Below are 15,605 nucleotides of genomic sequence, written 5' to 3'. Positions count from 1 at the left end.
TGGTGGTGTCACTACTGTGCTCTGTTTTCCATGGTGGAGAGGAATCTGTATCTGAGGACCTGCAGTGCCATGCTTGTACATCATCCATTCTTTAAAACTGTTCTTCCTTTAACTATTCTAGTGATTCTGGATCAATACCCCCACCATCCGTTATCATATCACTAGTCACTAGGGGGCAAGCTATGATAGCAAGAAGCACAGACCTGCTCTTCTACTCAGAAGGCCATCTTCACACAGATACAGTTCAGCAGAAGTCATGGTGCATTAGTAATGTAAAAAACATTGGCTACATGGAGACCAAAAAGCCATACTGGCGACTTGACCACTGCTTACCTTTTCTGGGCACAGCTTTTAGAGGTGATGTGAAGATATGTTAAAGAATTTAACATTTTAGAAATACCGGGATGGATTTACTAAAATTGGAGAGTGCAAAATCTGGTGGAGCTCTGTATTTTTTTTGTAGAAGCTTATTTGAACAGGCTGAAATTAGAAGGTCATTGGCCACCATGCACAGCTGCACCAGATTTTTCACTTTCCAGTTTTAGTAAATCAACCCCACCATGTAGTTGACATTGTTTTTGTTTGTGATCATATTTCTCCCTGTGACTTGTGTGCTATTTTTTGGTTTGCAGTGAAAAATGCTCATCATCTCTAACATAATTGATTGTATACCATTGTATATGATTAATGTGTACACCACAGAAAAAGAGTCTCTTGAGTGTAATGGGCAGCTATTGTATGACATTGAGGCCGATAACTATTTAGTTGATTTATGAATGTTTGCTTGTAATAATGCACTTCTTGAAACAACAGTCATTAGAAAAAAAAAAAGTTTTATATATATATATATATATATATATATATATATATATATATATATATATATATATATATATATATATAATAAAATCTTAATTTTAGTTTGCTGTATCATGTGGCATGTACATATTTTTCTATCATGGTACCATGTTTAAAATCTCTCTATATATAAAAATTATTTCCCATTATTCCAACTTATGTGTAGCTTCTGGTCCATTGCCTTCCAAAAAACACCAGCCTACAGTATACCCAGCCTACGAAACATGTCCCATGTTTAACTGTTTAACTATTGAGTAAATATTACTAGTATTACATTTTACCTAATACATGGGAGGCCTGGTAAGGAGAGCAGAGGGGCAACTGCTCCTTGGGCAAGTACTGAAAATATATATATTGTGCTGGGGGCCCTGAGTGGATATACTTCACCATTCAGACATCAATCTTAGTAGCACCCATTGTCGGTAATACACGGTGGGCAATGTATACCTACCTGCTCCTTGTGATCCAGTATATGACAGGGGAAATAATTCCAGGAACAACTTCCTTTTAGGTTGTGAGATGTCAAGTCACCAAATGCCAAGGGCTGGAAGATGTGAAAAGGTGTGTCACAAGAAACCGTGTCCCTTAGGAACAGCCATCTCTTACCATAAACAATCTCCCAATTCCTACACAGCAAATAACATCTTAAACTCTAAAGCCTGGTACACACAACTAGTTCTTTTTTTTCGTTCAATCCAGCGCGTTGAATGGAAAGAAATTGACAGCTCCAGTCAGGCCTCGTACACACGACCGAGGAACTCGTCGTAAATGAAACATCGTTTTCCTCAATGAGTTCCTTGTCAGGCTTGTGGAGAAACTTGACAAGCTTTCTTTGCGTACACACTGTCAAGACCAAATCTCCTCGTTCTCAAACGCGGTGACGTACAACACATACAACGGCAGGGGAAGTTCGATTCCACTGGCACAACCCTTGGGGCTGCTTTTGCTAATCTCATGTTACTGCGTGTTAAGTAAAAGTTTGGTAAGAGACGATTTGCACTTTTCAGACTGTTACATCGTGACAAATGTGCTATCTCCATTACAAACGCTACTTTTACCGAAGGTGCGATCCCGTCTCATACTTTATTCTGAGCATGCGCGGGTTTCTTATACACACAATCGTGTTTCTCGTCGTAAACCAGCCCGACGAGGAACACGACAAGGTATTTGAGACTTCCGTTGAGGAAAAGGTGAACTTGTTCTCTTTTTTTCTCGTCGAGTTCCTGTACAGTTTTCTCGATGAAAAACATACACACGACCATTTTCTTCGACAAAAAAGCTCTTCCACCAAGTTTCTTGATGGATTCTGTCAAGGAAAACGGTCGTGTGTACGAGCCCTTAGAGCCGCTGTACTAATGGTCCAAATTTAGTACAGTGATCTCCCCTGCTGAGCTATTGTGGTCTGACAGGGGGATGCCCGCCCCACCAGAAATTGAAGAGAAGAAGCTGGGACAGCCGCACTCTAAAAACGTTCCTTTTTATTAAAACTGGTCACAGAACATCACACGCCACAGCAAACAATCAGGAAAAGTCTAACGCGTTTCGCACTCTACTTCAGTGCTTATTCATAGCTATGAATAAGCACTGAAGCACAGTGCAAAACAGGGACAAGCACGTACAAGTAAGATTTTCATTTAATCATTGCAGTATTCATCCAAAAAAATTGGAAGATCACAATCACGCATGTTCAGAAATAAAAGAATTTAATACAATACAATACAACACATTCCATCACTTCCCAAGTTGTATTCTGACATACGAAAAATGTTGTTACTTTAGTAACCTCTTCATTTTTGATATGAGACTAGCATGCAATAAAAAACGGACGATCATCAGTCCGATAATCTTATCGTGTGTACGAAGCATAAGGGTCCATGCACAATGGACTTGAAGAAAGGGCACGATTGTGCCCTTTCTACAGGGCTCATGGCATGGCTGTCAGCTCCTGCATGCATGTGCAGGAGTGACGTCACGCGACTAAAGCCAATCACAAAGCCTGAGTCCATGGCCCCCAGAAGGAAGAGGAGCGAAGATGGACGTGGCCACCAGCGGGGATCTCGGGGGACATCGCGGGCTTCATTTGAAGGTTAGAGGCACATAATGGGCTAATATGCGATGCATACTAGCTTAATATGCTTTTACTTTGCAGGGAACAAAAGAGGAAGTAAAACCTATCAGGGTTTACTTCCTCTTTAAGTGAACAAGCTGAAGTTAGAAGCTGAATGCCTACTATGCACAGCTGCACCAGATGTGGCACTCTCCGGTTTTAGTAAACCAACCCCTATGTGTCCATGCATATTAGGATGTTTAGAGGCATACTTTAAGCTCAGTGTTTAGTTGAAGAAGAGAAACCTTCTGTATTGTGTTTTTTGAGAGGAGTTTTCTACCAGAAAATAACCCTAAATGCTCCTAAACACTTGTACAAAAGCATAAGATTTTTTTCCTTCCAAGGGAATTGGGATCTTTTTAAGCCCAGTGTGCATAAACTTTAACCACTTCCCTACCGCCTCATTGTGAAATGACGGCGGCAAGAACCCCTTCTCGATCTGGGTGGACGTCATATGACGTCCTGCGTTCCCGGCGATCTAGGGCGCACGCGCGCCCGCGGCGACGCTCGTGACCCGGCGCGGGTGCCCGGCGGCCGCGATTGCCGCTGGGTGCCCGCGATTGTCGGTAATCACGGCAGGAGTGTGGATCTGTGTGTGTAAACACACAGATACACCTCCTGTCAGCGGTGAGGAGACCAATGTGTGTTCCCAGTATAGAGGAACACACATCGGTCTCCTCCCCTTGAGAGTCCCCTCCCCCCTACAGTTATAACACACCTTAGGGACACATATTAACCCCTTCAACGCCCCCTAGTGGTTAACCCCTTCCCTGCCAGTCACATTTACACAGTAATCAATGCATATTTATAGCATTAATCGCTGTATAAATGTGAATGGTCCCAAAAACGTGTCTAAAGTGTCCGACGTGTTCGCCGCAATGTCACGGTCACGGTGACAGTAAAAAAATCGCAAATCACCGCCAATACTATTAAAAAAATTAATAAAATAAAAATGCCATAAATCTATCACCTATTTTGTAGACGCTATAACTTTTGCGCAAACCAATCAATATATGATTATTGCGATTTTTTTTTACCAAAAATATGTAGAAGAATACGTATCGGCCTAAATTGAGGGAAAAAAAACGTTTGTTTTTTTTTAAATTGTGATATTTATTAAATAAAAAAGTAAAAAATATTGTGTTTTTTTTTTTAAATTGTCGCTCTTCTTTTGTTTATAGCGCAAAAAATAAAAACCGCAGAGGTGATCAAATACCACCAAAAGAAAGCTCTATTTGTGGTAACAAAATTATAAAAAAATTGTTTGGGTACAGTGTAGCATGACCGCGCAATTGTCATTCAAAGTACGACAGTGCTGAAAGCTGAAAATTGGCTTGGGCAGGAAGGTGCGTAAGTGCCCGGTATGGAAGCGGTTAATAGCGATTCACACTTAAATTCTAAATAAATAAATAAAGTGCAGCGCTCCTAAATGCAAAATCCCTAAATCCAAGCAAATTAATTAGTACAACCCACTGGGGAGATACTTCACTATTCAGACATTGATCTTAGTAACAGCCATTGTGAGTAATACAGGATGGGCATTTTATAGCTACCCACTAATTGTTCAGACCTGTAATCCAGTTATTGGCAGAGGTAATTCTTCCAGCACTGACATCTTTTAGGCTGTGAGATGTCAAGTCACAAGATGCCAAGGGCTGCAAAGAAAGATAAGCAGAATGACTTAAAAAGGTGTGTCACAATAAGCCATGTCCATCGATGGCAGTTCCCAGAAGCAGTCTCAGGGCTTTTAGATGACTACACAAGGGGATACATTTACAAGTAAATACCATGAATAAAATACATTTAATTCTCATGCAATCTTAAAGTTTTTTTGTTAAAATAAATGGCCTGGGCAAAGGGTCCCTTTAATCTGTAGAGGCACATTTACAACCTTTATCTATTTCCATTACTAATATGTTGTCTTTAAGTAGAAATTAAATTTTATTACAATTTTCTGTGATTGCCTAATTTATTTGCCCTAATGAATTTGAGAAAATAATAAATATGTATAATCAATATCAACCATTGTCATACAGTATATACCATTATCATTAAACCCATAATCTTTTTGTGTGAGTTGTCATGTATTCTACTAGTGGTATAGTGCTACTGAGTAGAACTGTGGGCAGGCTTTGGACATTAAAATATTTGCATATTCTTAACCAGTAAAAAAAACAAAAAAAAAAACAAGCCCTCATAAAACATTGTAGTTTCATGCACTGTGGAGCAATGCATTCTCAAAGCTTACAAGGAATGCATGCATTACAGTAGTTCCAGCTCAGTCTCTGCTCTCCCTTCATACTGTGTACCCGCGCTTAGTTTATATAGGGGATTAAAAGGCTTGCAGGCGAGAGGAAAAGTCCCAAGTCTGGAATTGGACTCTAAAGTTTTCTACTACTAAATTTCTACTTTAGGTTTTGGGTAAATGTGCTTGTTTGGTGGTTTGAACCACAATTTATTTTATTTCATGTACCGAGGACTATTACAAAGTAAAAAAAGGGTGACCTTGTTAAGCAGTTCTCATAACTTAGAAAAACATATTTGCATATCCAAATTAAATAGATTGGATTTGATAAAGTCACTGATAGGTTGTGAGTTATATTCCTGGTTAGATTTTTAGATCAAAATCAGCAGACATGTGATGATATACTGTATGTTAAAGTACTGCATGGATTTTATCAGCGTATTAAGTAACAGCAGTTCATAGTGCGTAAAAACATGTAACAGGATATAGGTTTGTTATGGAATTATGCTCTGCAGAGATTCAGACAGATCTGTACTGTGTGATGCACAAATACTGACATGTGGGAAGTGCACTGATATGAACCTGTGTTCACAACCATTCATATGCAGAATTGTTTGTGGAAAAAAGCTAAAAAGTTTATACTTTCAATGATTCAATGATTGGATGCTTGATTTGAACAGTCTGCCCCCCCCCCCCCCCCCATTTCCTATAGTAATTTAGGCTCAGTTTCATATAATTTTTGTGGGGCTTTATTTACCCTTTAAAAGGAGGTGAAATTGGATAAAGGTAATTAGAGAGTAGTTGAAGGGAAAAAGGCTTGAGAGAGATTCTCAATGGTTAGCAAGTATTACATGGCCGTGCTGACCAATGGCCACCCACCATTGCAAACATTATGGTGCTTATGGACTCCAGGACTATGTAGTGGAACTTTTAAGAACCATTATGCCACGTAAACACGGTCGGAAAATCTGACTGTGTGTAGGCTACATCGGACATTTGCTGTCGGAATTTCCGACAACAAATGTTTGAGAGCTGGTTCTCAAATTTGTGTGACCGTGTGTATGCAAGACAAGTTTCAGCCAACATCCATTGGAAAAAAATCCATGGTTTTGTTGTCGGAATGTCCGATCTGTACGCAGCATTACAGTGTCAAATGTGGGTTGCACAGTGGCTAAGTACAGGGAGTGCCACCTCCCATCTCCTATAGCCTTTCCTTCTGTCATCATAGCTGGGCCACAATACCCAGTGTTGGTATGAGGAGCATGTGTTCTTCACCCATGATACAATGCTCCAGCCTAGCTGCCATCTGCCCTGAGTACCATGACAGGAAGGGGCAAGTTGACATAATAGATCCCCCTAAACTCTGACACCAGCCAGCAGTGGATACTTAGGTGGTGAAATGTGATTGAGCTGGTGCAGAGGGGAATTATGCAGACACTGTCATCTATAAAAGTGACAGTGGGGTTGATTTATCTGGAGAGCACAAAATCTGGTGCAGCTTGGCATAAAAAACAATCAGCTTCCAGGTTATACTGTCAAACCTTTACTAAACAAGCTGGAGTTGGAAGCTTATTGGCTACCATGCACAGCTGCACCAGATTGTGTACTCTCCACCTTTAGTAAATAAACCCCAGTATCTTATTAAAATGTAATTGTGACCAGGCTATAGACTTTTAAATATTTATATTCTCAACAATCAGTAAATTTGCTTTAAAACAAGCCCTTGCTGATGTCTTTACCTGTGCACACTGTGGAGCTATTTATCTTCACAATTCTCAGCAGAACCACTAAACTAATTGCCTAGATGACCTCAGCTTATCCTGTTTCTACCTCCCAATAGTGCTCAGCAGCTCCGTTTACCCAAACCTTCCCCATCCAGAAGTGACTTAGCTAGCTTTCAACATTCTAATTTCTAATGCATACATACAGTGGGAGCTCTGGAAAGGAGAGGGAAGATTATGAGCCAAGAGAGCCTCAGTGATTCTTTAATGCTTCTGCTGTGAAATTTGAGGGTACATTTTGCTACAGGGCTTGCAGCTACAGAGATTGATGAGGGTTTGTTTTAAAGCTCATTTAATGCTAGTTAGGAATATGCAAATACTTGAATGTCCATATCATGGCCATGAGTTTACTTTAAAGTGCCACTTTCTTTTGTTGATGCCTTTTTCTTTAAAGCCCAACTCTGGGCATGATTAACTTTTGGTAATTGGTAATTACCAGTTTGGCTGCTGTGAACCTGTTATGGTATTTGTGCCCAAAGTTGGCCTTTAGGGTCAAAAAAACCTAGCTTATCTTAAAATTGTATGACTGCCAAAGATACACATGGGAACTAATAGTTGTTTTTCTATTCTTGAGGCTCCAAAATGCTCCATTTAATTATGTCAAATGCATAAAAATTCCTACTAACGGATAAGGATCAAATCTCTTTGGGTACTTTTTACTCAGTACCCTTATAGGTTCATGCTGTATGTTTTGTCATTCATCGTTGTCCTTCTTTATTTTACTGTGTCTTTGTTGTGTGTGTCTCTAACAGGCTCATCATCTCATCTCTGTTCCTCCCTCATCTTCCTCCCTTGGCCTCTGTTAAAGTTCGTTGAAGTTTTTGAGGTAGTGTAAAAAATAAGAGCTTCGACTCTAGATTCTTGTTTCTCTATGTGTGTGTGTGTATTAGCTTACTATTAGTGTATGTTAGGTTATTGCATGTCACTAACAGAATCAATACAACATTGTCCAGGAGCAGATTGTTTTTTTTTTTCATCAAGTCATATAGACCATTATAAAAAAACTATGGAGGTTATTTACAAAAGGCAAATCCACTTTTCACTACAAGTGCACTTGCAGTGCACTTGAAAGTGCACTGAAAGTGCACTTGGAAGTGCAGTCGCTCTAAATCTAATGGGTAGATCTGAAATGAGGGGAAGCTCTTCTAATTTTATCAACCAATCATGTGCAAGCTAAAATGCTGTTTTTTATGCTCCTTGCATGTCCCCCTCGTATCTACAGCGTCTTTACTTTCAAGTACACTTTCAAGTGAACTGGCAGTGCACTTGTAGTGCAAAGTGGATTTGCCTTTAGTAAATAACCCCCTCTGTCTGTCAAGATCAGAGATACAGCTATTGATTACTCTTATCGATTGGCTTAGCTGTAATAGTCTTTTAATTATGGGTATGATACACTAAGTTCTTGAAAGTCTTTGCTTAATCCAGTATCATCCCTTGAATATGGAAGTCATAGATTAAATCTGGCATGTAGTTAAGTCAAGCGCTTGTAATCATTATTATTGGTAAAGATAATTGTAATTAAATAATAATAATAATAATAATAATAATAATAATAACCATAATAATAATAATAATAATAATAATAATAATAACAATAATGATAATAATGATAATAATCTAGCGAATTCTGTATTAAAAAAAAACAAAAACAGCCTGCTCCTAAGTTAATGTTTACTAGAATTCCATAGCTGTCTGCCATATGTCACCATGTCTACATACTTTAAGGGGGACAGGCTTAACTTATATTAGCAGTGGTAAACCATACATAAGACAGGGATGCTCAGGAACAGGTTTTACACACTACACTTTTATTCCAACAGCAAAAACAGCTGCAATGTACACAGGCGTTGTACAGAAAGCCCATTGCATAAAGAACCACTTACTAAAAGACTCAACGACACTTTGGGCTGCTGCTTCAGCAACGTGAATGGTGTGAAAGGTTATAACTGTAGGTTGGCTATGTGGGCAACATTTTCAGTTGCTTGGACATTGTGGAAAAAGGTATTTGGTTTTTCAAATGTAAAATCCAGGTAAAGAGGCTAAATGCCTTTTTGAAATGTGTATAGGGAAGCTGGTTTAGTTGCTAGAGGAGTTGTAACTCTCTTCAGCCAGTCTTGTGATCCAAGCAAACCCTGCAGGGAAACAGCCAGGTCCAGTATTGTTCCAGGATCTGCTTAAGCCTGTGATAAGGCATTGAAAGAGCAGCATGTTAGAGGTAATGTCCTCCCTCTGCTTGCCTTTGCTGAAAGTGTGTTTCTGACAGCACCATGTAAAGCAGTAGAGACATTGTTGAATAATACCGCATACACATGCTCGGAATTTCTGACAACAAATGTTCGATGGGAGCTTTTGGTCGGAAATTTCGACCGTGTGTAGGCCCCGTCGGACATTTTCTATCAGAATTTCCGACAACAAAAATTTGAGAGCTGGTTCTCAAATTTTTCGACAACAAAATCCGTTCTCGTAAATTCCGATCGTGTGTAGACAATTCAGATGCACAAAATTCCACGCATGTTCTGAATCAAGTATGGGATGGGAGCGCTCGATCTGGTAATACTAGCGTTCGTAATGGAGATAGCACATTCATCACGCTGTAACGGATTGAAAAGCACAAGGCTAAAAAAAGGGGAATCTTCTCTCACCAAACTTCTACTAACATGACTTGTATTGAACTTCCCTTTAATAGTGCCATCGTAGGTGTTGTACGTGACTGCTTTCTTGGCGATCGGAATTTCCGACAACATTTGTGCGACTGTGTGTATGCAAGACAAGTTTAAGCCAACATCCTTTGGAAAAAAATCCACGATTTTGTTGTCGGAATGTCTAATTGTCTGTACGCAGCATTAGAGTGCTGACCTTCCTCATCTCAGTGTTAATGCTGCTGTGCAGGGGATTACAGAAAGGCTGATGACAAGACAGATTCAGGTACTTATGTTAGCTCTGTATAAAAATACATGTAACTAAATAAATTATATTGTTTTATATTCATCTAGAGTTCGGGTTAATACATGTACACCTTTTCTTGGTTCATATTGTTAATAGCATACACTTAAAATATCCAAATTCTGCTTGTTGTAATACCTGGAGATCAGCCAAGTCATAGTGCTTGCTAATTTTGTTAGTTCTATGGTTGTATTAGGGCCTGCTGCACAATACGTAGATACCAATGCATCGCATAATGCTGAGTATACCAAAGAGAACATATATGCCGCAAAAGACTTGCATTCAGAACACAATTTTTTTGTCTTTGGGCTATTGTACAATGTGGACCCTTGGTTTTGCTCACAAAGTAGGACTTGTATATGCATAACCCATAGTTTTGAAGGAAAAAAATTGAAAAGGAATTCAAAGTGGTAAAACATTTGCCGCCCTAGGACATTCTTTAAAGGCAAAGCACAGTTTAAGTCTTCTTTTCAGGTTAAAGGATAAAATGAATACCCCTTTGCGAAATAGGTTTCTAGCAGATTAGAGTGGTCAGAAGTTCTAGTTTAGGAATGCTTCCTTTTATCTGGGTTATGGTATACCTAGTAGAACGTAGCTTCCTCAGTTCTAATGGGTGTTGGAAACATACCCAACCATTAATAGCTACATGGGTAACTCAGTTACCTTAATCCAGTCACTATGGTGTCATGTAATGTTTTAAAGCAAATGTTGGTTGTCCAAGAACTAAAAGCGTAAGTAAACCCATCCATAACACAGTTACCTTTCAGGCATGTACCGGAAATGTAACACTCCCATTGGTTGTGCTCTCAACCAAACTGTCAAACCATCCCATGACTGGTGTCATAACTGATCACATGTGCAGCATCATGGCAGTTGTAGATTAAACAGAGGCCAAGATGGCAGCTTCCTTGGCTGAAAATTATAGGAGGGTTTACATCCACTTTAATAAGAGATGTGAAGTCTGGCCCCGTACACACGTCCGAGGAACTCGACGGGCAAAACACATCGTTTTGTCCGTCGAGTTCCTTGTGAAGCCGCCGAGGACCTCGGCGAGCCGAAATTTCCCATTGAACAACGAGGAAATAGAGAACATGTTCTCTATTTCCTCGCCGAGGTCCTCGTCGGCTTCCTCGGCCGAAAGTGTACACACGGCCGGGTTTCTCGGCAGAATTCAGCTCCGACCGAGTTTCTGGCTGAATTCTGCCAAGAAACTCGGTCGTGTGTACGGGGCCTGTCTGTTATTTGGTTTAAATGGCTGAATGTGTAAATTGTTGTCAAATAGCTTCAGTATAGATGTTACAATGGTATTGTATTTGGTAAAAAGGAAATATTGAAGGCCTTTACCCCTGTTTAAGTGAGGACTCAGCAGTCAAGTCAGTCCAAAGGTGATGGGAGATTATTTTAAGAACAGTGATATGCAGATTTTGCACAAAGAGTACAACTTCTTCACAAGAGGTGTAAAAGAGGCCATCTACTTCAAACTGGAGCAGACACAATTACAATGCATTGTGTTGCACAGTGTGCTGACTGAATGCTCTGCAGAGGAGTTGCAAGACCAGGAGTTGATTAGTTCATCTCCTTGGCTTCGTGCCAAAACACGGCTGTCAGTGGCAGCTGGCAGTTTGATTTTCAAACCCTGCTGGGACCAACCAGAGCTGTAACCTGGCACCATTTTGAAACCAAGATTAAGATCTAGAACACAACAAGTTGCATTTGGCTCATGTGCAGTAGAACAATGTGGGTGCTCTGTTACAGCCCATGCCATGCCATTTATTGCATGGGTTCATTATCTGGCAGATCAAGATTTGATCTCCACCCAACTTTTTCTCAAATCTCCCATTTTACCCTGATTGGAGCCTTTTCCTACCTTGCGTCTGGTCCTTTCCATATCTACCCTGTAAATCCATGTTTTCCAAGGATGTATTCTTTCATGGCAAACCTGCTGGTATGTTCTGTTACCAGGAATGAAAGACCCACAGTTATGCCTCCCTAGCAGTTAGGCATCCATCACCCTTTTAAACTTTCTGTTGAGAGGCCTAGCATCTTCTTATCTCTTTATAGCTTGTCTCTTGAAGTTCTTCATCATTAGTTCAGACATCGAAAGGCATCATACATCTAAACTGGACAAAGTTTTGTAGGATAATCTTTACCCTATTGATTTATTGTTTCTTAAAAAAAACTGTTATAATATTTCTATACAACACAAAGTAAGACAGTTTTAAATTCTAAAGCCTTTATGGAAAGGATATTGACCATTTCAACTTGTGGATGAAAGTTTAAAGAGCATATTATGCAACAGACTGTATATTTTCAGCTGTGCAGTATACAGGATGAATCCCATTTTGTATAGGTTCTCAAAACTCAGCATTTATGTTTTGCTACAGACTTTGTATGAATTAAAATAAATGTGTTTGATTTGTTTGTCAATGTAATACATTTTTTTTTAATATAAGCTACAAAACAGAAAGATAGCAATGTAATATTGATAGCTTATTTTTTTATCTATTTGAACAGGGTCTGTTTAATATGGATCATTTTAGTGGTAATTCTTATAAAGATGTAAATCATGTAAAACCACATAATAAACCTGCCCTTTCTAGATTTATATTTTTATGACTGCTAGAATTATTACTATTTAACTTATTTTTTCCTTACAAATGTTAATCCAATTGTATTATATTCAGATTTTTCTGACATTCAATTAGATTAAAAATCTAATCAAAATCTAAACTCTTTGAAACATTAAACTACTAGACCTTATATCACTGCATTAAGTGAAAGCTTCTGCTTTTTAAGATAAAACATATTTTTTCAAAAAACACAATTTAATGAAAATATAGTTTTCTGTTTTTCAAAACTTCATCTAGTAAGGCAAATAGACATGTTCAAAGTTAATTAACTGAAAGCAGCCAAAAATAATCACTAATGCAACTAAAGTAAACTGAAATCTCACCATTATTGCAGCATTACCATCTCTGCTTATGCTGTAATTTATTGCTTTGCTTTGCTGTGTGTCACTTATAAATGTATTTTATATTTTGTATGACTTTTCCCACTTTTAAATGTCATTGTGTATTTTTCAGCAGGTCAGCTTGTGTCCCCGCAGTCTGCTCCCTCTTGCATTGAACATAAAAACGATGTCAGTCGAGAAAACAGCACTCTTGACGTTACCAAGGTAAGCACCGCATAATAAAGGAAACAAAAGAGAATTACACATTTAGTCGTGAAATAAAAATCAAAGAGTTTTCCAGTAAGCAGATGCGTGTGGTTCAAAGCACAGCTTGTCAAGTGGATTATTTACTTGGTTTTAATAATTCAATTAGGACTTTTTTTTCAAAACCAAGTGTACACAGTGTACCATCATTCTTATCATTAATTGATTTTTCTTTCATAATTCTCTTTCTAAATGTAATGGTAAGATTATAATTTCTATGCATTATTTAGATGCCTTAGGAATATAAATGATTCCCAGGTACAACCAAAGCATGTGGTTGAGGTCCCAGGCTGTACTGAACCAAATTGTGGGGGGTTTCCAGTGTAGAATTGGCCCACAGCATTTTCAGTTTTGGATGCATGATAGTAATTTAAAACCACCATTGCAACGCTAATCATTTTGGAGACCCCAACAGTGAGATGCTTCTGGAATTCCTGAGAATAAAACTTTTACCTCTGCCATTTTGAAGCCAATAGAGGTAATTTTTTTTCTTAACCACTTAAGGACCGCCTCATGTAAATATACGTCAGCAGAATGGCACGGACAGGCACATGCACGTATCTATACGTCCTCTGCTTGACGTGGGTCGGGGGTCCGATCCTTAAGCCTCGGGGAGCGATCCGGGACGACGGCGCGGCTATTCGTTTATAGCCGCTCCGTCGCGATCGCTCCCCGGAGCTGAAGAACGTGGAGAGCCGTATGTAAACACGGCTTCCCCGTGCTTCACTATGGCGGCGCATCGATCCCTTTTATTAGGGAGACTCGATCGATGATGTCAGTCCTACAGCCACACCCCCCTACAGTTGTAAACACACACACACAGTGAACCCTAAATGTTACACCGCCCCCTGTGGTGAACTCCCAAACTGCAACTGTCATTTTCACAATAAAGAATGCAATTTAAATGCATTTTTTGCTGTGAAAATGACAATGGTCCTCAAAATTGTCCAAAGTGTCCGCCATAATGTCGCAGTCACGAAAAAAATCGCTGATCGCCGCCATTAGTAGTAAAAAAAAAAAAAAAAATGCAATAAAACTATCCCCTATTTTGTAAACGCTATAAATTTTGCGCAAACCAACCGATAAACGATTATTGCAATTTTTTTTTACCAAAAATAGGTAGAAGAATACGTATCGGCCTAAACTGAGGAAAAAAAATGTTATATATGTTTTTGGGGGATATTTATTATAGCAAAAAGTAAAAAATATTGAATTTTTTTCAAAATTGTCGCTTTATTTTTGTTTATAGCGCAAAAAATAAAAACCGCAGAGGTGATCAAATACCACCAAAAGAAAGCTCTATTTGTGGGGAAAAAAGGACGCCAATTTTGTTTGGGAGCCACGTCGCACGACCGCGCAATTGTCTGTTAAAGGGACGCAGTCCCGAACTGTAAAAACCCCTTGGGTCTTTAGGCAGCATATTGGTCCGGGGCTTAAGTGGTTAATGCCAAATTCTCAATAATGTAAAATAAAAAGGAGAATTCAGTAGTGAATTTGAGAATCTAATCTATCTTACTCTTATTACAGGCAGATGGAGCAGAGAACTCAGGGGGTTGATTTACCAGAGTAGAGGCTATTCAATAAGTGTTTAGGGCGACACTGTGTTCATTTAAATTATCTGATGTGCAAATAAAAAAACCTGTTTTTTTCCCCTTGCACATAGTTGTATATATAGCTTTACCTGCATTACTAAACTAAGGGAAAATTCACTTCACAAAGTGAGCAGTATGTACTTACGCCCCATTTTATTAATTTTTGATGTAACCATGGGCCCAGATTAAAAGAACTCCTTGATGAGTATCTTTTGTCTGTGTTCTGTTATTCTGCTTTCTGACATCTTTTCTTTAATTCAAATAAAAAAAAAATTGCATTTCCGTTGGACATGCTGCTGCGGGCAAACTTAATACTCAAAGTTTTCATGCACATTGGGCATGTGACTCCAATGTAAATGCTCTGGGTGCTTTATGATTTGTTCAGCAGTGCCATATGAGTCTGGATAAGGATTCCATTGCTTTATGTTTGCTCTGACACGTCATTCTGGAGCTTATACATGTTTTTCTTTAACTTTTCTTTGAATAAGCAAGAGTAAATTTATGACTAGGATATAGACGGAGGGATATGCAATTAGTGGACCTCCAGCTGTTGCAGAGCTACACGTCCCATGAGACATAGCAAGACTCTGACAGCCACAAGCATGATACCCAGAGGCAGAGGCATGATGGGACTTGTAGTTTTGCAACAGCTGGAGGTCCGCTACGTGCATATCCCGGATATAGACATTTAAATACCTATACAATCTTAACAAGCAGTAAATGCATTTTAAAATATGTTTTCACTGACATCTGTAGCTGCAGACACTAGGGTTGGTTTACTAAAGACAAAAATACTGTGCACTTTGAAGTGCATTCCAAGTGCCTTGCAAGTGCAGTTGCTCTAGATCAGAGGGGAAGCTCTGAT

General features: G+C 39.1%; 1 protein-coding gene across 6 annotated transcripts in view; it reads left to right on the top strand.

The window, feature by feature from the left end:
• The window catches only part of SLC4A10 (solute carrier family 4 member 10), a 309,484-nt gene that overhangs the window by 206,799 nt on the left and 87,080 nt on the right, over positions 1–15,605 (top strand). For 5 of the 6 annotated variants that reach the window (XM_040357870.1, XM_040357864.1, XM_040357865.1 and 2 more), the window contains exon 7: positions 13,018–13,109. In XM_040357870.1, the coding sequence (XP_040213804.1) occupies positions 13,018–13,109 (92 nt within the window). The remainder of the gene's footprint in view (positions 1–13,017; positions 13,110–15,605) is intronic. The other variant, XM_040357866.1, reaches the window with a different exon arrangement.

The sequence above is a fragment of the Rana temporaria genome, chromosome 6, assembly GCF_905171775.1.
Source record: "Rana temporaria chromosome 6, aRanTem1.1, whole genome shotgun sequence".
NCBI classification, from domain to species: domain Eukaryota; kingdom Metazoa; phylum Chordata; class Amphibia; order Anura; family Ranidae; genus Rana; species Rana temporaria.
The sequence above is the reverse complement of the archived record's forward strand: the minus strand, read 5'-3'. Positions and strand labels throughout refer to the sequence as shown.